Source organism: Xiphophorus maculatus, chromosome 18 (genome assembly GCF_002775205.1).
Source record: "Xiphophorus maculatus strain JP 163 A chromosome 18, X_maculatus-5.0-male, whole genome shotgun sequence".
Lineage (NCBI taxonomy): Eukaryota > Metazoa > Chordata > Actinopteri > Cyprinodontiformes > Poeciliidae > Xiphophorus > Xiphophorus maculatus.
The window spans coordinates 14,964,464-14,986,901 of NC_036460.1; the positions used below are offsets into that span (position 1 = coordinate 14,964,464).

General features: G+C 35.9%; 4 protein-coding genes across 6 annotated transcripts; 2 read left to right on the forward strand and 2 right to left on the reverse strand.

The window, feature by feature from the left end:
* Window positions 1-488: 488 nt before the first annotated feature.
* Window positions 489-2,392, reverse strand: LOC102232131 (C5a anaphylatoxin chemotactic receptor 1-like). The gene is made up of 2 exons (XM_014472211.2): window positions 2,284-2,392; window positions 489-2,127 (listed from the first exon to the last, which is right to left on the reverse strand). The coding sequence occupies exon 2, from the start codon at window positions 2,113-2,115 to the stop codon at window positions 1,057-1,059; it is 1,059 nt and encodes a 352-aa protein (XP_014327697.1). The 5' UTR covers window positions 2,116-2,127; window positions 2,284-2,392; the 3' UTR covers window positions 489-1,056.
* Window positions 2,393-3,314: 922 nt separating this feature from the next.
* LOC111611893 (protein LBH-like) lies at window positions 3,315-13,450 on the reverse strand. Of its 2 annotated transcripts, none has more exons than XM_023350685.1 (4): window positions 13,054-13,450; window positions 7,788-7,863; window positions 6,844-7,132; window positions 3,315-5,166 (listed from the first exon to the last, which is right to left on the reverse strand). In XM_023350685.1, exons 1-4 carry the CDS (start codon window positions 13,074-13,076, stop codon window positions 5,096-5,098), a joined length of 459 nt encoding a protein of 152 aa, XP_023206453.1. In that variant the 5' UTR covers window positions 13,077-13,450; the 3' UTR covers window positions 3,315-5,095. The 2 variants fall into 2 exon arrangements, with proteins under 2 accessions (XP_023206453.1, XP_023206454.1); XM_023350686.1 differs by lacking the exon at window positions 13,054-13,450 and adding an exon at window positions 11,164-11,245.
* A 1,592-nt stretch (window positions 13,451-15,042) lies between these two features.
* Window positions 15,043-17,635, forward strand: polr2i (RNA polymerase II subunit I). 2 transcript variants are annotated; one of them, XM_005808287.2, is made up of 6 exons: window positions 15,043-15,213; window positions 15,362-15,416; window positions 15,530-15,603; window positions 15,970-16,044; window positions 16,831-16,882; window positions 17,317-17,635. In XM_005808287.2, exons 1-6 carry the CDS (start codon window positions 15,152-15,154, stop codon window positions 17,377-17,379), a joined length of 381 nt encoding a protein of 126 aa, XP_005808344.1. In that variant the 5' UTR covers window positions 15,043-15,151; the 3' UTR covers window positions 17,380-17,635. The 2 variants fall into 2 exon arrangements, with proteins under 2 accessions (XP_005808344.1, XP_014327703.1); XM_014472217.2 differs by lacking the exon at window positions 17,317-17,635 and having other exon boundaries at window positions 16,831-17,214.
* Window positions 17,636-19,105: 1,470 nt separating this feature from the next.
* LOC102232381 (peptidoglycan-recognition protein SC2-like) lies at window positions 19,106-22,438 on the forward strand. Its single transcript, XM_014472218.2, has 5 exons — window positions 19,106-19,136; window positions 20,333-20,538; window positions 20,636-20,831; window positions 20,920-21,038; window positions 21,150-22,438. Exons 2-5 carry the CDS (start codon window positions 20,526-20,528, stop codon window positions 21,323-21,325), a joined length of 504 nt encoding a protein of 167 aa, XP_014327704.2. The 5' UTR covers window positions 19,106-19,136; window positions 20,333-20,525; the 3' UTR covers window positions 21,326-22,438.

The following is a 22,438-nucleotide window of genomic DNA, read 5'->3' on the forward strand; positions in this document are numbered from 1 at the left end:
TTTTTAAACATTTTAAGACTAGTAATCGAATCTGTTGTCTTTTTTCTGTTGGCATGCAGAGTTCCAGAGAAAAAGGAAAATATTATAGTAAATTGTTGGAAGAGTAAATATTTAAGGATATTTATTTTTGAATAAGACTACTATTATTTACATGTTCAAGTACACCAGTGACAGTGTCGAACAAAATACGTGTATATTTACATATTTTCCAAAACATATCACGAAGCAATGATAGAAGTTCCTGTTGAAAATTTCAGGGGGAAAAAGAAATCTGCAAACATGTTAACTTGTTTTAAAAAAGAAAAGTTTAAGCTATTGTTACAATGTCTTAAAATACCATTTTTAAAAATAGAAGCAATATACATATGTATTCTTTAAAAACCTGCACTGTAATTCTTATAAAACTGTGTCTTTATGTAAACGTCAAACAAAAAAATGCATTATTTTAATAGAACACTTGTTAACTGTTAAAAAATATTTTAAACGAATCAATTTTATCAAGGCTGCATTTTATTAAATAAAATATAATACAAGCAATGTACGCGTTTTAAGTTCAGATGTTTAGAAAATGTTTCCCTCTTGTGGTTTGTAACAGGAACAGCAGCTTAAATAATAAAACTGCCCGCCCTACAAACTCTACGGGGCAATTTACGTCATGAAGAGAGAATATAATATATTTTTTAAATTACTCTGATAGCAGTGTAATATGTGAAAGCAAGACAAAGTAAAAACAAAACAAAAACTTGTTTTCTATAAAAGAAGAAGTGGGCCATTCTTTTTTAGTTTTAAATACATGAAAAGGAAGTTTTGAAACATCACATATTGTGCAAGACATCCTGATAAGCAACAATGTGGAACCCAACCCAACAGCTACTTTTGCAGAGGTCAGCTATTCTGTTTTACATGGTATCTTTGGAAAAACTAACACGGGATACATTTCAGAGTTGATTCTAAACTGAATTTAAGTTCTTGGCAAAGAAACTTGCACAGAGTTAACATTCACATATTTTCTCCATAGGAATTAAAGACTGTACATTGGTTGTAAACACAAGTCCATCAGACTGTGGTTATCACCCTTTCGTTGATGGTGCTCTTGGTGTTGTTGCTTATACTCCCCCTTGAGGCTGGATCCTCGGTAGCGAAGTGGAGGATGTGACGCAAGGAGCGGTTCATACTGTCTTTGAAACTTCGCCCTACGCACACGTAGATCAGAGGGTTGAGGCAGCTGTTGAAGTATGCCAGACAGACGGTCAGCACCTGGGCCATGTAGATTCTTGGACTATGGGAAGAACTCAGAGGGGTGGCCAGATCGATAAAGTCCATGATGTGCACGGGGAGCCAGCACAAGAAGAAGCTCAGCACCACAACGACAATGACTCTCACGGTTCGTTTGGATCTGGCTCGACCACGTGACATTCCCCTACAGGTGGTGCTGTAGACAACCAGGTGACAGAAGACAATGACAGAGAAGGGAAGGATGAATCCCATCACAAACCGAAAGGATGCGATGGGCCAAACATTTTCTTTGGAGTATGCTAGGAGACATTCCCTCTTAAGTTCCCCTTTTTCAATCAGCCGGGCGTAGACAAACTGAGGGATGCTGCCTAGCAGAGCCAAGCACCACACAGCCACACATGCCCATGCAGCGTACCTGGGCCGCCTGTTGTTCTGGCACCATACGGCTTTTTTAACGAGCAACAGCCGATCCACACTGATCAGAACCAGCTGCAGAACGCTAGCGTACATCACCAAATAGAAAAGGCCTTTCACTAGAGTGCAGGCTAGTGAGCCGAAGTGCCAGTGGTCATCATGTGCCAGGGGCACCATGAGCAGAGGGAGGGACAGGCAGCACAGAAGATCAGTCAGCGCCAGATTCAGGAACCATATCGAGGTGACCGAGCGGTTCATGCAGAAACCAGTCACCCACAAAACCAGCGCATTACCAGGTACTCCAAGCAGGACCACCAGGGCGTAGAGAACCAGAGACACTATCTGTATGGGTTGAATCGGAGGAATTAAGTTGAACTCTGTGAAATTCTCCCCAAAGATGTCACGGTAGAAATCTTCAGAGGAGTTAGAAGTGTCACAAAAAGTGTCGGAACATTCTAAATCCATAGTAAATTAAACCTGTAAGTGAAGACAACATTTAATTGAATTAATTATTGTCTGATTTCATTTTAGAGACAATAATCTAGTGTACATTCCCATAAGGGTATGCAGATTACCTCTGAAAAAACACAAACTAATAAAAACCTATTACATTTAATGAATGTGCCTACTTACGGTTGATTGGTTTGTTGAAGTTCCACCCTGACTCTTTAACAGAAAGTTATGAAGCTGCAACAGCATTTAAGAGTACAACTCCAACCCCCGTAACACACACATTCACAGATGTACACACCCATCAGTACAATTGCACGAGTCGCTACACAGTTCTGTCCAATGAGAGTTTTAACAGAGTGATTACGTCAAGAATCTGTGAATCTGAAGAACTTGAACATTTTGCACAATGTCAAGTTTAACCGTTTTGAAAGTTTATGACACTCTGGCAACACACAGATTGCGTTGACCTTTTTCATGATCATGTAGTCTTTTGTGCATGCTAATGAATTTCTAGGAAATTGAAACAGTTAAATCACAGCTAAAGGTGTTTAAGTGCTCCTGTAAGTGATTGGGCATTATTTATACAGGGAGCACAGTGCAACAAGTAAAAATATATATATATTTTTATTTCATTTATATTTATTTTGTCCTTTTTTGTCACACTTCTATGTTTTAAAACTTAAAACAAAACACTCAGCACAATTTTATTCACAGCTATACATTTTAAAATATTTTGTCTTCTTCAAGTAGGGTTATGCTTTCACTTGTTCTTCATTCTGGCTCTTCTCACTTCTGTTGTGACTTCCTTCACTTCCGTTTCCTTCAAGCTGATGTTTATCATTTCCTGGACATATTTAAGAAACAGGAATTGAACTTTTTTGTCACATATATATACATTATTGTGTTTTACTTTTGAGTGTTGAAGTGTGTTTTACTTTAGAATTTTGCTTAGAAAAAAAAAAAGAAAAACTTCATTATCTATTATTTATTTTATTGCACTACGTAAATCATATGTCCTGTGGAGGAATCTTAGTATCTTGCTAGGTGTTCTCCAGTCCTTCATGACTGGTGACCTGAAACTTTTAGATGCATCTCTGCTTCAACATGCCTGAATGAAATAATTATGTCATCAGCAAGACTCTGGAGAACATGACTGCATGTTGAGGAGGTAATCCAGCCATTTTATTCAGAAACTCAAAGAACTTTACCACTACGAGTTTCATTGACCGGTGGTCGGTGGCAACATTTATTTTTTCAAACAAAATAGACATTTTCGAAAAGTAGGTACACATAATATCACACTAACGTTTGTGTGTTTTACACATGCGTTGCTTCCCTGCAAACTTCTGATTTGAAAATCATATTGTGTATTAAACGGGAACTTGAGAAAACATTGTCCTACATGTTTAACACTTGAAAATTTTATTGTGTAAACTTATGGGAATGATGTTGTCCTGTACCATTTGAGGAAACATTTGACATGAAGAACATTTCCCAATGTGTTTCACATAAATTATATTGTGTGGTAACATGAAGAACAACATGGAAAACATTTTTCCCACATCTAACATTCAAAGACGCTCCTATGTAAAAACATTGAAACAAATATGTAAATTTATGCTTTGTAGAAAATGTGAAACCTGCGAGGAAAATCTTTCCAAAGGTAAAATTATGATGTTTTAAATGTGAAAACTGTTGTGCGTGTGAAAATAATTGTGTTGTGAAATGTGTAACACAGAAACATTCCTAATGTGAAACAGATGGAAAAGGACTTGTAAAACACATGAAAATCTTGTGTAGCAAAATGTGTCATGGACATCGCACACACCCTTCTTCATGTTGAGGGGGTTTCCATGTTAATTTGCATAATGATAGGAGGAATTTTAACTATTAAAAATAACTACAAGCTGAAGCATGTAAAACAAAAGTAATGTGTTTAGATTTCACATGTCAGAATGAAATCTTTCCATACCACGGGTACCAGATATAGAATTTATCCCACAAATGTTGCCTCAGGTATAATTTCACACATTGAAATTATACAGCATTCAAAGAATTTGTCAACATTTAAAGTACATGAATAACATGTTATAATATTTAATTTTAGTTCAGTTGTTTGGTCTCATTACATGAGAAACTTCAAGTTCATATGTTTTTACATTAATGGAGTGTGTAGTGTCTGGATCTTAAGTAGAAGAACTTTAACAACATTTCAAACAATTAAACAAGGAATATTTAAAATACTAAATATGCTACACCCGTCATCTTTTCCCATATAAAGAGAACAAATACTTTATTGTTTAAATTTAAAATAATAATGTCTGTTTATTCAGGTTTCCCACAGAAGCAAAAACATTTTGGGGTTTTGATCTGTTCAAACATTTATATTACTCCAAGAACTCTTGGTTTTTTGCTGCTGAAAGTAAACCTTTGTAATGAAAAACACATGTCAAAGTCCTGTGCAGTTCCAAGTTATATGAACCATCAGCAGGCAGCTAGCGTACTGTGATTTACTACATCCTACATACTGGAGGAATAAGCACATAAATATTTCCACTAAACTATGTGAAAGGAAAAGGAGCAGAAAAGAAAAAAAAATGCTGCAACATCAGGGTTTTTGAGAATATGAACCATCTCAAAAGAAATGAAACACAATCCTTCAATTTCAGCTAAATGTTGCCTTAAAATAAACTTAAAAAAACAAATCTGTCCATTTGTTTCGATGATCATCTTCCCCAATCAGAAAATATCAAAATCCTTCCAGTCAAAGACACTGAACCAAAATGTCCCGGTTTCCTTGTCATTTTATGTTGCATTTTTTTATTGTTATTTTTATTTTATTTTATTACCTAACAACTATTATCGTGATAACATGTTTGCTGCTTTGAAGCTGTTTTTTGTTTTGGTTTTTTGTTTGTTTTTTTCATCCTAACAGTTATTGCCACAGTTCATCTCAAGATGTTTCCTCACAGGGTCAGCAGAGGCGATGTTCTTAGTGGAAGGTGGGGGCACTGTTGGGAGGAAGCGTCGGGGTGTTGTCTCTAAATGCGTCAGACTGAAGGTCTGCAGAAACAAAAAAAAGCTTTGATTGAGTTTCAAAGCATTGCAAAACTACACACCATAAAATTCAGAGAGTTTGTATGGCCTTCAAAAGCATGCATGGGTTATCTGCCTTTACCCTGTTTGTCCTGTGTTGGTTTTTGTTGACCTGCCGATTACTTTTTGATATAGAGAGAGCCAATTCAAAACTAATGTCACCTCAAAGCATTTTAGAAAACAACCAGGTCCAGTTAATGTACAGAAATATTTGGTCAATTAAATCCAGGTAAAGTCCTAGTTATAAAACAATGCAGTCAAATTCGGTTTATGTCATCAAGGTTTCTTTCAAATGAAGTCCAGCTACTTCAAATGAGTGACTGGCTTTGCAGCAATTACTTCACCCGAATAAGGATGTGGCCGTTGTTTGCAATAGGTGGGTAACACTGCAGCAATCCCTCATTCTGGGCATTAAAACTGGTTTCAGAAAGCAAAAAGGGAAATAATGCTTTTAATTTTCAGTTAGGAATTTGTTTGATGCTGTGCGTGTTTTTATTTTTAAAACCTATTTCTCAAAGTATGTATCTAATTAAATAATTGCAAGGGCTTAAAACTAATGAAAAAATGACAAATTGAAACATTTCACAACTGTTTTTGAAAACTGGATTGATGGAGGGATTTATTTTAGAGCTCTCATGTTGTAACACAGACAAAAAGAATCTGAGTTTACTTTTCTAAATGTTCAAACAAATGCAGTTTTTTTTTGTTGTTTTTAGGTTTACAAATACTATTGCATTTCCTATAGCGTCATTGTCTTGATGTTCTGGCTGCACGTATTTAGTATCCCAGTTAGTGCCAAACTGCCCTTGTTACTTTATATTTGTTGTCTTTAACATTTTTAAATTAATGTGCAGTGCATTCTTTCAGATATTTTCAAAAGGAACTAGCTATATCTTTTCCTTTTTTGTCTTGTAGTGAGAAGGCCATCAAAAAATCATAGAAAGTGTCACGTGTAACATGAAGAGAAATTTCAGCTTTGTTTGGAAATGAGGTTGTGTGCAAATTTCCTGTTCTATTTATGCTTCCTTGCAAAATCATTAGCTTTAAAAAGGCTTACAACAGTGAGCTTTGTTTCATCCTATTTAAGACAGCAGTTTAATATGAGCATATTTCTTTAAAGTCTTTGTTTGCTCCATGTTGACTTAAGCTAGTTTTCTCTAAAGTTATTAATTTATGAATAATATTTCTTGGTGTTGAGTAAGACCCTAAAATGTTTGACTGCTCAAAACTTCAAGAAATTAAAATATTCATATGTGCCCTTCAATATTGGCCAATGCTGCTAGGAACACTTTTCTTTATTTTTCATACTTTTACACACTGAAAAATCACAATATCTAACAATAACATTTAAACTTATGTGAACATTTAATTTTGCAATATTTCATAACTGTTGTAAAAATATTAGTGAACATTTTGGACAGAATAAAACTTTTATCTAAACATTGTAGAAATTGGATCTTTTTAATGGATAACAGTTTTATAATAAGTCACAACTTTTTTAATATTTGATGCGTAAATTATATTTTCTGTAAAACATTGTGAAGGCTCACAGTTTTTTTTTATTATGAGCAAATGATAGATTCAAATCAAATTTTTGCAACTATAAAGGTAAATCCAAAACTAGGAGAATGTTCACCAGCTCACCAAGGAGTGTCAGGCCCGGCTGCTGCTGCAGTATTATTGATGTCTCCTCCTCTTCCTCATCTTCTCCCCAGTCAGCAATGTTGGCTGGGGGGATGCACTGCTCCAGGAACAGGTCCTCCTCATCGTCTTCTGTTTCTATATTCTCGGGAGGCCAGCGCAGCTCACCGCTTTCCACTTCGCTCACTTCTGTGGGCTCCACGACGATGGAAGGCAGACGCTCCTTGTCCCGATTTGGACTGTTCAGTGACGCCTCTGGGCCCAAGACAATTTCTATCGGGTCTGGGAAAATCTGGAAGAATCATTGGTTAAGAATTGAAAAAATAAATAATCTTGCTGTCATGCTTGAAAATACCTCTTTTGTTGTCTATTTAATTCTCTCTTTTTCAAGGTAAATATTCCTGCAGATTACAAAGTCAACAAAATATGACATTATCTATTCAGCTTTAACAGCTGAATAGATAATGTTCTTTAGGATCTTATACTTCCATTTTTATGGAGTTTGAAGAATTATCTAGTTTCCATACATCTTATTCTAATGCTACTGCTCTTTTTCAAGCATAGTGGTGCATACTGCTGCAAGAGAATGTTGCTTTGTTCATGCTAGACCTGATTTAAGGTTTTTTTATTTGGTTCACCCTAACATTCTGATCCTTTTCTGTTGCTTCTTCTAAATTCAGAACTTCCTCTTCTTCCATTGCTTGTGACATCCCCCAAGGTCCTACTTTAGGGTTTCTTCTTTATTTCCTCTTTCACCTCATTTGAAACACTTTACACCTCTTATGCCTAACATGACATTCAGTTGTAGATGTAGTTGTATGAAACTGATGTATGAAACTCAGTACTCTATATCATAGCTATGCAAAATTATGAGCTATTCAAAAAAGATTCAGAAATATTTAGGTAACTTTGCAACATTGTAGTACTATGATGCTGACAGAGCCCACCTGGAATGGCAGTCTTTGGTCCTTCTTTTGCATACCTTCACAGTTTGGATCTTGATCACTCATCTTCTGCACACCCCTGCAGAGAGAGTAAAATTAAACTAAGGGATTAATAGCGAGAAAAATTGTTTTAAGTTCTCTGCAGCAAGTGGAAAAAAGTATTTACGTTAAAGCTTACATGACGGTTTTTCAAATGTTGCATAACAATGTAAATACCAATTCAGAATGATGGCTGCATTCACATCAGTGTAACTCTCACTTCATCTTTTTTTTTTGATTTGTGTGCAAATCTGCAGTAGTTTACAATTTCTTTAGTTCTGTATATTAGCATAAAAATGCTGAAGTTTCAGGATCGTGGGTGAACTGTTTTGAAAGTCTGTTCCACTGAGTCAAATCATCTGATCTTCCATGTAACCTCACTGTTATCATCGAGCTTCCCGGCGTTTTGATTGGCTCATAGATTTTCTGTCCAACGTCACGTGGCCCAGTCCTGGTACAGATGCGTGCAAGCAGGACTCCCACACACAAAGTGAAACACATTAATTCTGCAGATTAATACACAGTTCAAACTGGGTTGGAAACTAAAATGGATCATAGTCTGCAGTCTTTCCCTCTTATTTGATTGTCTGGCTCGGAACCTGCCTGAGCGAATGCTCTGTTTTATTTTGGCCAGCCTATGAGCTCCTATAAATATTAGGTCGGGTTTTGTTCTGTCAGTAACATGGGTGGGTTTGTGAATGTCCCACCTGCAGAATACCTGATGGGAAATAGAAAGGCCTGCAGAGCTGTCTCCAATCCTCTATTTATTCCTTTCTCGTGCTTTGCTTCTTCTTTTCTCCCTGCTTCTCATTTTGTTTGTTCCATATAAGAACCAATCAGTGCATAACGCCAAGGGCAGTGACCCAACCTCCTTACTCTTGCTCTTTAATTAAATGTCCATTTAAAAACTGATGCAATCTAAATTCTATACTGGGCTCTATTAGCAAATCACAGCTACATAAATGTCCTGTTAGGTAATAAAGCAATAAAAATATTCTGTGAATTCTTCCCTGCAAAGATGACCTACATGACTTTTGGTTGAGAACAGGAGGATGTGAAAGAGAAAGGTGCTCTGTACTTATTTGTGGTGCTTATAAATATAAGACTTTGGCCCACAAAAACACATTTTGAGCTTATTTTTTACCTAATTTTTCAGTTTCAGTTACACTTTTATTTGGCGCTGTAATCTGGTAAATAAAAGAAGCACAAATGTCTGCTTAGGATTGATGCTGTATTTCCAAAATATTAATTTAGAGAAGCTTTAAGACTTAAAAACTGCCTTTACACAATTTCCACAGAAGCCATATTTACAATGCAGACCCAGTCAATAAATTAGAATTTTATCGTAAAGTCAATTAACATCAAGAATGTTTTTTCAAAATTAAACACATTATATGGATACACAGAGATAGAAGTTTGAAGGCCTTTATTTCTGTTTATTACAATCATTTCCTGCTGTGAAGACATAACATTTAAATTTAAAATATGAAATAAGACCAAAAAAAAACATTTTTAATACAGAAATGTAGCCTTAAGGAAAATATGTTTAGTACCTGCTAAGAGGTTGTCTGCAAATAGTAAACGCTGCTTGCATGTTTAAGATTGTTATCCTTCTGAGGTTTTTTTTCCCAGAATTGGCCACAATTTAGTTCTGTCCATCTTGCCTTCAGCTCTGATCAGCTTCTAGGTCTCTTCTAAGGAAAAGCATTCCCACAGCATGATGCTGCCACCACTTTGTGTCATTGTGGGGACAGCATGATCAGAGTATTGTACAAAATTGGTTGTTTTTTGACACTCTTCCATAAAGGTCAGATTTGTGGAATGGCTGAACAGATTTTAGCTGTTCTTCTTTTTGCTTGATTTATCAGGGTGGCTTTATGATTCTTTACAATTATATGTATTGTTCGCTATGAGCAATACACAAACACTAAGCCAGTTTGCACAATGGGCAAAACGAGGACACCCTGTTCTCGTCCAAACAGGATCGGCTTTGGGAGGATACTATCATGTTTGACCCACTTGTGAACGTGTGCAGCTTTGCAATTCAATTTTTGATACTGTGCTGTTGACAAGTGTTCCATGCTAAGCTGTTTGTGTGCCACCTGGTATGGAAACTTTCAGCAGCTATTATGATGAAGAAGCTTAACCTCTGTGTAATCCCTCGCATGCATCATTGTTTCATCATTGATTCAGCTCAGTCAACAGTCACCCTCACTTCTTTTTTTCCCTTGATGGATTGCACTACATTTGACTGAACCCATCCACAAAATACGCTTCTCTCATCTATGAAAAACAAGAAAAGTATACTAAATGGTAGATTTTTGTTAGAACAGAGAACAGTCCATGTCTAACATGACTGAATATCAAATCTACTCCACATTAAATTCAGGTCATAAAATTAAGTTGTTAGCAAGACGATGGTGTGAATGATAACAGTCATCTTTTACATTTCAGACTAACAAGGTTAAACATATATTATATATATTTCTTTCCTGTTTTCACACCACAATCAGATTATTTTTTATCACTTTCCTACATTTAGTCATTCTTTCTCGCTCACACATGAAGGTGTTGGACTGAGGTACGACCTTCTCAGAGTGGCTTGTCAACAAAACTTACTGCAATCAACAACTCATTTACCATTTTTGGTTACAGGAGAACCCAGAACTGTAGTTAAAGCGTTGCCGGCCTCACTTGTCTCAGTTAAGTATAGTGATATCACTGATATCTTTCAATAAGGAAGAAACTAGTCTGACTCATGTTTCCCAAATGACATAGTGCTGATGACTGATAGAACAAAAGTGGAACTGTGTGTCCCAATACATCTGGCATGAAGCTAACACAACATTTTCTAAAACAAAATATATTTCGCTGTTCTATATCAGCACCTTAAACTTTAGCACAATTTAATTATGCACGAGGACAACCGTTCAATGTGCTACAGCGAGTTTGACCTCCAAATAGCTAAAACATATATATATAAGGTTTTAAGAGGCCTAGTCAAAGTCTGGACTTAATTCCTGTTAAGGTTCTGTTGCATGAGCTTAAACGGGGCATTCAAACATGAATTTGCTTTTGCTTTTGCAGCTCCATTGCAGCTGTAAAAGACTCCGCGTATGTTATGGTGATAACCAGTTATTAGGGTTAGGTGGTGAAAACATTTTCACATTTTTACTTAGGGCTAATTATCTTGGATTGCTCTTTTCACAAATAAATAAATTCATTATTTTAAAAGCATACTTTTTGCATTTAGTCAAGTTATATTTGTCTGATTTAAAAGTTTGCTTAATAATAATGTGAATGTACAACAAAAACTGAAAAACAGTGAAACCTGTCTCACCCCTCTGTCTTGCTACTGTTATTTTCTCAACTGCTCCAGAACATTCTGAGGGTCAAAGCAGACTAAAACCTGATGAGGAACTCTTGTTTCTTGACAACTCACTCTTGTTTTGCAACGGTGGAACTGAAGCTTTGAGAAACTCCGGAGAAAAATTGCAACAGTCCATTTTTCGGCTTCCTGTGAATAAAAAGGATCGTACTTTAAATGTCTTGTGTAAAGTTCTTCATGCTAGCCACATGCATAGCCAAAGTTTAAGCCGTGGAAACGGTCTGATAGAGCCAGATATCAACCTAGCAATATAGTCACAAAATAGGAATCTTTAATGTATATATATATATATATATATATGTATATATATATTTACATCTCAATGCTCATATGACATCAGCCTCATCACTCTTGACAGATTTCCATTTTTTACTAAACAGCAGCCCAAACAAACTTTCCTGAGACTATAGGATCAAATAAGAATTGGTGAAACTATACCATATAATGATACAAATAAAAAAACTTAAGTGTGACTTTTAGTCCACACTAGAAAACAAGTTTTTTCACCTTACCTAACTCCTTTTACCAGCTAATGACCAATGAATTGCTAATAAAGCCAATGTTGACATGAAATATTCCATATTTTGTGGTGCTAGTTTTGTCAATGATAGAAACTATGATTATGGCCAGAACTTTAACAAGGGAGAGTAGCTTGGGACCCCGAGCTTTTGGGGTCCCTAAAGTAGTGTTCAATATGCTTAGAAAGGCACTTCATAAATTCTTTCCATTTACCATTTATCATCATGAGATGTTTAACTTGCTTGATTTTCAGGTTTATAACAAGCTTAGTCCATGAGGTTTTTTTTTTAAAGCATTAATGTAAATATTTTTTCTGCCACAAATATTCACTCTGAGCTTTTGGGAAGTGTTTTTCAGTGTTTTTGTAGAACACTTTAATTTTCACTTCATTATGTTTTTTTCTGTAGTTCTTATATTTATCTTGCACTTAGTGGTTTATTCTCTAATACACTGATAGGAGAAATGAGGAAAAAAGATAGCCCTTAAAGTTTAACCTAATCTGAAGTGCAGATAAAAATAACAGAAACTTTATATAATAATATCTCAATATTTCAAATATCTCACCATTTTTGAACTAGATATTATCTTGGGGATTTTTCTAAGTAGCGGATGCTCAACTTGCCTCCTTTGCACGAATAAGTGACATTTCACAACGCATTAGAATGAAACATGCATATTTGTATTTTTTTGTTGTTGTTTGTTTTTTGTTTTTTAAAAACGTCACTATTTCTAAATGTTTGAATTTGTGGGGAGGAATTTCTTATGTCAATGTCATGCAATTTTTTTCATTTATTTTCAAATTATATTTTGAAAACATAATTTTCAAAATGGTATATCTTTCTTTCACACACAGATCTTCAAAAGGATAAGTCTTTTGCTAATTCTTATAGCATAAATTAAAAAAAAAAAACTTGCTTGGGCAGGTAATTTGACAGGGTTCAAGCTTTAATTATGAAACTTGAAGTGAATAGATTGAAACACCATATAAAAAACCTGGGAAGAAACTTCTACTCTAAACCATGTTGCATTGAGAAGTTGTTTGGTGTTTGTGAGTCAGGCATAAATGGAAAATCCCTGTGCCTCTGAAACATACAGTGTATTTCCACTGATAAATCTAAAGCACTTACCGTACATGTGACATTTCAACAGGTTTTTATCAGTTAATTTCTCTCTTACCATTGACGAGAACTTTTATTCTGTAGTTATTTTCTTCATGATCATATCTTCATGACTCTTCCTTAAACTGTGGGGTTGTGATTATAATATGACAACTAATTTAGCAGCTTTTTGCTAATTAGGGTTTAATGTTAGGTTGCTTCCTACCCTTCTTTAGCAGTCAGGTGCATGTCTTGTCCGTCTTGGCATAGTTCCACAGTGGTGAAGCTTGGTTCCTCCACGGTGAGCAAAGGCGACACCAGAGGGGGTGCATGAGGGGGTGAGCAGCTCCCACAGCATTCCCCCTCTGCTGTCCTTCCACAGGAACTTGTGGCCTCCAGGGCGAAGCCCGGGAGAAGTTGGGCTTCCAGATCTTTATAAATACCAGAGCTTGATAGAAGATTCAGTTGCGAGTGAGGTTTTGGTCTTCCTTGGTCAGTCAAGGCAGCCCTTTGCTTCTCTGATCCAGATCAATATGTCCTCCCATCTGCCCACATGTGCTCCCCTCTCTCCTTTATCCAACTTCGCTTGGTTTCGTCTCTCTGTCTCTGGATGTTTCCCTTTTCCTCCCCACCAACTGCAAGGCTTTGGGGCAGAGACGGATTAGCGTCTCTTTCGATTACAGAGGCTGATGGGTGACGTCAGTCTGGCTTGACCATCCCCTCTGATGAGTTGGCACACTGGGTCACTCGTACATCTGCAAAGTGTAGTCGCACAACAGTAAAACCATAGATAAACTCAACAGAAACGACAACAACATGGACACTTGGAGCTTTGCATTTATATATAGTGTATGGGCCTTTCTTATCCATCTGTCCATCATTATCATCAAGACTCTCTCTCACTGCGTTGTCAACTGTGCATCCCTCCATCTGTGGATTTAGATTGGGACAATTCATGGAATTAGCTCAGAGGATCAAGGGCTCAGGCGTGGGGAGGGGATGGGATGTGTGTATATATATATAACAGGCAGCAACTGTTGCTAAACAGGCAGAGCACCACAAAATGCAATATGTAATCCCATCTGTAGGCCAAGTCAAGGGACCTTTAGCAGAACAAAGATAACGCAGCATTAAACATGTTTTTCCTCTTTAATTTTAATGACTTTTTAAATTAGTGAAAAACAAATTAAAAACTGCAGATGGAATTTTTCATCCACAGTTTTCATCAAACATTCACGATCTCTTTAAAAGGTGTTACTGAATCTATACGTCCAATTTAAATCCAAAGAGTTCATAGCTAGATTTTACGAAATTTTCAGATTTATTTATTTTTATTATTATTGTAATTACAGTCATATTCGGTAAGTTAGATCATGGGTTCTAATAAATAAATAACATTATCAAGTTTGAAACATACTTTTTTATTAAGTCCACAATTTATTTATAATTTTTTATTTGTTTTTATTAAGTAATACTCTAATCTTTAGTGCTAAGATAACATAAAAAAGGGAGTTGAATAAAAAAGATTTGAAAATATTAGTTCCTGTTTAATGAGTCTATATGGTTTCTTTCACTTAGTAAATTGAGTCACTGAAATAATTTTAAAAATATTAGCTTTTCAATATTTCAGTTAATTGAATATGATTATAAGCTCTGAACTACTACTGTTAGTTTTGCTAACTTACAGAAACAAGGTCCTATGGTTTAAATACCTGCTGGGGCCGATCTGTGTGGTATTATGTGGTGTATTAAGAGATATTGTTTAAAAGAAAACCCTTCCTTCTTGCAAGTCTTCTTGCACATGTAGTGTAACAAAACATATCTTAGGCCATACACTAAGTGATATAAACAAACATCAGTGTTATTTTGAAATTATTAACATTGAAAACAGAGTGTTTTTGATGTTCTTGAACATAGGGAGGTTAAAAGCCTGATTGAATGTAAATATATAACGTTTTTATGATACATGTATTCATTGTTTTAAAATAAATCCAGTGTATTTTATGTTTTAAAAACGTGTTTGTGTTGTTATTTTTATATATTTCCGTAAAATCTATGCATAAAAATATGAGATGCATTTCACTAAAAATGTTGAGTGATTTTTTTTTTATAACAGTTCGGAACATTTGGAGAAATTGTATTAAATAATCACAAACATGAATTTCAAATTTAATGCAGGTCGTCCTCCCTCCAGTGGGAGGCGCTGTGTCTGAAAGCAAGACAACCGTCACCCTGCTTTACATGCTGTTTTTGAATGGTAGCGACTACAAAAACAGACTTTTATCTTGATTTTCAGATTCTTTCTTTCAGTAAATTAATTGCAGATGGATTTAGAAGGTGGAACATACGAGCCGGGATTTGTTGGAATACGGTTTTGTCAAGAATGGTGAGTCTTAGACAGAAATTACGTTAAAGGAAGTGTCATTAGCATGCTAGCTATATAAAGTGCTACCAAGTTTTTTTTTCTACATAACGATGTTGGTTTTAGCTACAGTAAATAAATATCACGGTGACAATGTTCATTCTTCTCTCAGTAATAACATGTTGTACCCTAAGGAAGACAAAGAGAACCGCATCTTGCTGTATGCGGTAAGTATTTGGTCAGAAACTAGTCGCTCATTTGTTAGCATGGGAAGAGTAAAACATACTGACACAGTTTTTAATAGATTTTAACACGTTTTTCTGTCTCATTGAACCTACAGTGTAGAAACTGTGACTATCAGCAGGAGGCTGACAACAGCTGCATCTATGTCAACAAGATCACCCACGAGGTTGAGTATGTAATAAATATTTTGTTAAATCTATTATCTATCTTTAAATGTGCATCTTGTTTTGTCTCTGCACCTTGTTTAGCAAAAAAAAAAGGATCCTGATTTTGCTCTATTGTTATAACAGCAAATACTAGTACACCAGCTCTGGTGCATAAAATAGTATTTGAAAAATAGCAAAAGACTTTAAAAATGCAAACCCAACAGTAGCTTCTTTTTTTTAGAATAACACATATTTAACAACTGCACATTTTTAACAATATTTTCCTTATATTATGCCACATCAGGGAGTGTTTGCTTTGCTACAAATTTTTCATTTGTGGTCTAAAATTATTGATTTTGCTGATTAAAACAATCTCGTGATTTCTCTTCAGTGAACTGACACAAATCATCGCTGATGTAGCCCAGGATCCAACGCTGCCGAGAACAGAGGATCACCCCTGTCCAAAGTAAGTGCTCTTCTTGTCTGTGCCATTTTTCTCTGGAAATGTTGAGTTTATGTTTACGCGTAAGTGACTAACTTTCCCACAAGAAAGCTAAAAATGTTATTTATACACTGAAGCAATCAAAGTATGCAGGAAGCAGCAGATTTGATACCAAATGATTGAGAGAACTGTTCTCCTTTGAAAACTGGATTTAAAAGCAGCTTGTGTCCAGCTGAACTATGCATGGACCTGTGTCCAAAGATGTCTTTTTTTCATCTCTTTACAATTTGACCTCATAGTCAAAAAACAGTGGACAGAAAATGGCCTTTGTAGCAATATTGATGGCAATTACTACTAACATTTTCTATTACAAATATCTGAAAATCACTAGACAATGACAAAAATATTGTTCTATTTGACTTTTTACATATGCCAATGAAAAGCATAATGCAAGATTTTCTATTTGTATTTGCTGAATGTAACTGAGAGAAAACAACAAAGATCTGCATCACTAATCAGATCTTATGTCTTTCCCATCAGCCAGATCCCTTCCTTTCCCAGTTAGGCTTTCCTTCATGTCTTTAGGAGTAGCCTAGCATCTACAGTGTTTCAAGATTCCTTTGCTTTTATAATTTAGAAAAAGTATATACGTTTGGTCTGATTTTTCTGTTGAATAAAGAACTAGCATGACATTCTTGTTCTTCCTTATGTTACACTATCTCACTAAAACGTGGCAGGTTTGGACAACAGCAAGTTGTCCAAACCCGTGGTGGTATTTTTGACATTTACTCAATGCTTGTTACTTCCCAGATGCGGTCACAAGGAGGCAGTGTTCTTCCAGTCTCACAGTATGAAGGCTGAGGTAAGAATTCCCCTTAAAGGAAGTCTTTATGACCTTTCCATAGTTGTTCCTCATTGGATGTTATTGACATATTTTGAACTTATTTGATCAAAAACAATGTTTACATAAATGTTTTTGCACACCTGATTAATTGACGTACAATGGCTTCACTATTGCAGCCTAGAAAACTCAGAACTACACGACAAACCTACTCCTTCAAACACCAATCTGAATCAGGAATGAGACAATTAGCTGAATAAATGTTTGTTTATAATGATTATCAGCTTTCGAAGTGAAAAATTAGTACTAAAACTGATTAATGGGAAACACAATTTTAACATTAACTTACTAAATTAAACAACCCTTGCAGTTTTATAAGGCTTAATTGAAATGATTAATAATTATAAATACAAAGTGTGTATATTTTATATTATTCTGTGTTTTGCCCTTCCCAGGATGCTATGCGTTTGTATTATGTCTGCACGGCCCCTCACTGTGGACACCGGTGGACAGAGTAACGCCTGCATAATCATGAAGAGGTCCATCATTTGCATCTAATAGCAGGGTTTCTACCCTAGCATGTGGACAAGTCAAACGGTCCAAGTAGGAACCATGAGATGGATTTTTATATATATATATATATATATATATAAAACCACTTTCTGGATAGAATGTGTTTGGCAGTGATCAGTTATTTTGTTAGATTTAAAGAATCTGTTTTTAGGTTTTGTCTGTAATTAAACTTTTTATTAAAAAAATTTACAAAGTTCAGCTTGTGTTACTTCTTCACAAAGCTCTCTTAGTACATTTGTTTAAATTTAGGACATTTTATTTAAAATATTGAACCATGGGGTCCAGCTTTGCTTATGTTCTGAATTTAAACTGTTGAGAGGAAGAACATGGAAGATTTTCTTTAATCCATAAAGGGTTGCAATTGCACATATACCTCACTAAACAATGGGGAAAATGGTGTGTGAATCTATGCAATTTCTTTGAAGCCATCAACAAACTTCTGGGATAATCCTGCCTGAATATTTCAATTGTTTTATTATTAATGCTCATTTAAATTGGTTTGTGTAATCCAAAAAGTTTTTAGTGTTTTCACTTTTACTTTGTATAAATTTCAACCTATTTGAGAAGTTGAACTTTATAAAGTCATTCCTTCATATATGTCAATTTGTATCACTAGTGGTACAGACCATCTATATAACGCTGCCACCACAAAGTTTTTCTTGCATTTTAAAGCCCAATTTTTGACAGTTTTTGGTAGGTTCGAGACCTTAGTGGTTCCGGTTTAGTTTCTGAAAATTCTATGTTGACACAGTTTGGGTTTCTAAAAGTCAGATGAACACAAACACTCATCAAAACTGGTTTTGAGATCAATGAAAGTGGTTAGCATGGAGTTTCTGGGCTGATCCGCTCAAAGCTCTGTTAAAAAGTTGTGGCTATGCCAAAAAAACTCAAAGTAAAAATGACTTTCAATCCTGTGACTGCATGAAAACTGCTGACAATGATGCAGTTAACCGTAAGTTCAGCTGTACTGTACAATCCGCAGTGACTTTGTATTTCCTCCTTGAATATGTACTGCTAGTTCTTTGTGATTAACCTTTTTATGCACTAACCGAAATTATTTTAAAGTCGCAGATTTCTGCTTTAACAGGATTCATTCACCGTTATTCAGCACTTATGATTGTGTTATTTCCTGAAGTCAGAGCTCAAGCTAAGACTGATGGATTTTCCTAATCTCTGATACACTGTGGGGGAAATTATTTAGAGTTAGACGGATAAGCTGTTTCAACAACAAACCAACAGAATCAAATATTAATGTGCTGCCTTCATTGGAAAATTCCTAAACTTAACTTGGATGTCTTTTCCCAGGTCGTTTTATTAGTTTTACGTCTTGATTTTAAAAAAAACGATACTGTGATTTTTAAACTCAGTTAAAGTTTCAATTTAGTGACACTGAATCCTTTGTCTAAATTGTAACTAAACAGAAGCAACGGCACCAATAAAGTACACTTAATTTATAGTTTTGAAACAGCAACATTTTACTTCCTCATTTCTGTCGACATGAGATGTTGTTCCAGTTTTTCCAAAAATCAAAACGCTGTTGTAATGCATTTCATTACAAATATCAAGACGCAGTGCTTTAGCTTGACTAATGAATGTTTTTTCCATGTGGTCAATTGCCTGTTATTTCATACGGAAGGAGTAAAATTTCCACAATAGTACTACTGCAAGCAGTGAAATCACAGCGTGAATTCACACCGAACGGGTCAGTAGACTTTGGAAGTTCTCGTGCGATTTTTTTGTTTGTACGTCTAATTTAAAGCCTGTAATTAATTTTGAATATCTCTAATCTGTTGGTAGTGCATTGTTTTAATATTTGAGCAATGTTTACAGATTTCTAGTGGTAAACTTTTTTCTGTCTTCAAACTCAATGCACATGAGAAAAAGGTATATATTAAGTTTTCCAAAATGCAGCACAAAATGTAATGGGCACATGGAACGAATGTATAATCAATTAAATCTAGACGCAGACAGTACAACCCAGGAAAGTTTGTAGTTCCAAAAAAACCCCACTAAGCACTAATGACTGTATAAACTCTGGATTTTTCTGCATTAGGAAGATTAGCAGGTGATGGCTGAGGGTATCTGGTTTGGATATAAAAGGATTTTGTTCCTACAATGATTGCTTATGACTTTCCACTCTCTCACTTCCCACTTTGTTCACTTCAACCTGCAGACATGCAGAGGTTATCTATAATGTCATGCAAAAGTATATCTTTCACAATAGAACCTCGAACCTAAGCATGCAAAGTAGCAGGTAATTGTCAGTCAGGAGTTCACAGTGATTGAAAGTATACATGGTGTTCAAAATTATTTAGCTTTAACTTTAGAGTTACTTTACAGTGTTGCACTCCTTTGTGTTGCTCTATCGTATAGAATTCCAATAGGATGGATTGATGTTTTCAGTTATAACCTGGAAAAGTATGAAAAATTTCAAAGAGTGTTAATATTTTTGTCAGGTATTTTATCATCACTGGGTAATTTGACAGGACATTGGCAGATCTCACGTTGACTCAGAAATGATGATTATGGGCTTGCAAACTGCTGAATTTCTAAATAATTGAAGACAAGAAAAAGTTTGTCTTTTTTTTTATTTAGAAATTTTGCTATTCTTTTTGTAAAAAAAAATTTCCTTGAATGGTCTTTGCATTACTCTTTATTACACTACAAAGGTATTCTGACTCCTTACTCATTAAAAAGTCCTGTCCAATTTCCTACTTTGGGAAAACAAGCAAATCAATATTTCAAAATTGCCACCAATGATTTCCTGTCAAAACTTTAAAGAACTTTTGAAATCCTATCTGATGTGTTGGAACAAAATTGCCAGTTTCTCAGCCTGAGTGTGTGACAGTCTGTTTAATTACGCTTCCTCCTTATTTCCTGTATGTTTATTCCTACCAGCTAGTTGGGCAACTGTATGACTATGACTCCGGCAGCTACATCTGTTGCATAATCATTTGTTTGCATGCAACAACAAAGAACATGTGAGGTGTACTTTCCATAACCACACCCTCCTAAACAAACTCTGATAAGGTAGGTGTGCAGCATGCTGCCCGGTTAGTCTTCACACTTACAAGCTGCTGTGTACAGCCTCATGGAACAAACAGGTATATATTTTTATATATGGATATATGTATTTGTTTATTTTTAGTGAAAAACCAACCTGCAATTTTAATTATCTCTCGATCTTTAAACTATGTTCAGTGAACATAGTTTCAAGGCAACAGTGGGGAGCAGCGGCCCCGAAGCAAAAGGAGAGCCTGGAAGGTCCAGCCCAGAGAGTTGTGATACACCACACTGCCCTCCAGAGCTGCAAAGGCCTGGCAGAGTGTACAGATGAGCTTCTGGCAATCCAGAGGCTTCACATGAAGGAAAGACACTTTGATGACATTGGGTATAAGTGAGTATATTTTCCTTTTATTGTTCTAAATGTTAAGGAAACATAATTTTTGAAGTGAACATATGTTGTGGTAATTTTTTATTTTTAGTTTTCTTGTTGGCGGAGATGGGAGTCTATTTGAGGGCCGAGGTTGGGGTGTGATGGGAGCGCATACCAAAGGTCACAACGGTGACTCCCTGGGAATTGCTTTCATGGGCAATTTCAACAGTAAGCACTCCTTTTGGATTTATCAACAATGGGACAGAATAGAGGTGTTAAATGCTGACTAATCTCTTAACCATGTGGATAATAAAGATCGCCTTCTTCTTGTATTTTCAGATGACACACCAAGCGAAGAGGCAATATTGTCAGTCAAACAGCTGCTAATGTCTGGAGTTTTACAAGGCTTCATCCGACCAGAGTTTGCCCTGTATGGCCACAGGGATTTAGGAGCTACACAATGCCCTGGAGAAAATCTTTATGCTGCACTATCACAACTGAGAAGCTCAACTTAAAATAAACTCCTGAGGGAAAGAGAGAAAGGAGAAGACTAAACTATGAATTTCTTTCAACCCTTAACCAGGGTCATGAGGGTAGAACTCATATATTTTTTATCTGCTGCTGTCAAAACGCCAAGACCGTTTCATGCCAACGACAAGTAACCCGTAACACTAAGATACTGGCAGTTGAAACTTTCCTGTAAGTTCAGTAAGTTGTGAGGTGGAAACTCCAGAGATTGGGCAAGACATCCCAAAAGTGCTCAATTGAATTGAAATCAGAGGAATCTGGAGGCCAAGTCAATACCTCAGGCATGTTGTTCTGCTCCTCAAACTAGTCCTGAATAGCTTTTGTTTTGCTACAGAGTGTATTATCGTGGTGAAAGAGGTCACAGGCAGCAGGATATACTGCTTTCATGAACATTCACCCGCACCTTCTTTCATTTCTCCTTGGAGCAGTTCTGAAAGATTGAATTTGAGCAACAGTTGCTGTCTTTTATTTGATCGACGCACATTGATCATAATGGGCAGGGATCATATCCCCGACTCCAATATTTCTCTGCCTGGCTTTCTAACCCCTGATAGAGATTTAAGGAAGAGCCGCAAAAGCAAGTGAGGTGGATTAGCTGTGCTCCCAACAGTTGGTGATGTCATTTGGGACAATATTATCACTGCTGCCCAGAAATTTAAAATGTAGCGTGTCGTGACAGTCATGAGACTGTCATACAGCAACAGTCTTTAGTCAGAGGGCTCTTCAGAGTTGCTGTGAGACTGACTGCCACCTATGAAGTTTGAGGAAAAACTTTCTATTGCTGTTTAAGATCTTAGTTCTACTAACAAGAGCTGTGGTGAAGAGATAATTTGTGTTATTGACTTTCCTGTCAGTAGTTGTAATGTAATGTCCAAACTGTATCGTACCTCAGCCTGTAAGGTTTGTGCTTCTCCACCAGAGGGAGCAATGATAAAGGATGAGATTTAAAAAGGGGCTCCTTATCTGCAACACTAAAACCTCAATGTTTTCTGTTGTACTATTGACCAATTACTTGCGTCCAGCTACAATACGACTATAAAATTCTATTTAATTATTGATTCTAACATAATGGGTGCCGGCAAATATAAATTCATATACAA

What these genes read in the sequence shown, in the direction of transcription:
- LOC102232381 (XM_014472218.2), top strand. An exon ending in TTTGATGACATTGGGTATAA is followed by an intron (nt 20,832 to 20,919) that starts GTGAGTATATTT and finishes TTTTATTTTTAG; the next exon opens with TTTTCTTGTTGGCGGAGATG. An exon ending in TTTCATGGGCAATTTCAACA is followed by an intron (nt 21,039 to 21,149) that starts GTAAGCACTCCT and finishes TTGTATTTTCAG; the next exon opens with ATGACACACCAAGCGAAGAG.
- LOC102232131 (XM_014472211.2), bottom strand. Translation starts at nt 2,115, where the DNA reads ATGGATTTAGAATGTTCCGACACTTTTTGTGACACTTCTAACTCCTCT.
- polr2i (XM_014472217.2), top strand. Translation starts at nt 15,152, where the DNA reads ATGGATTTAGAAGGTGGAACATACGAGCCGGGATTTGTTGGAATACGG. An exon ending in ACCGCATCTTGCTGTATGCG is followed by an intron (nt 15,417 to 15,529) that starts GTAAGTATTTGG and finishes TTGAACCTACAG; the next exon opens with TGTAGAAACTGTGACTATCA. An exon ending in GAGGATCACCCCTGTCCAAA is followed by an intron (nt 16,045 to 16,830) that starts GTAAGTGCTCTT and finishes GTTACTTCCCAG; the next exon opens with ATGCGGTCACAAGGAGGCAG.
- LOC111611893 (XM_023350685.1), bottom strand. Translation starts at nt 13,076, where the DNA reads ATGCACCTGACTGCTAAAGAAGG. An exon ending in ACCAAAGACTGCCATTCCAG is followed by an intron (nt 7,133 to 7,787) that starts GTGGGCTCTGTC and finishes TGATTCTTCCAG; the next exon opens with ATTTTCCCAGACCCGATAGA. An exon ending in GCCGGGCCTGACACTCCTTG is followed by an intron (nt 5,167 to 6,843) that starts GTGAGCTGGTGA and finishes TTGTTTCTGCAG; the next exon opens with ACCTTCAGTCTGACGCATTT.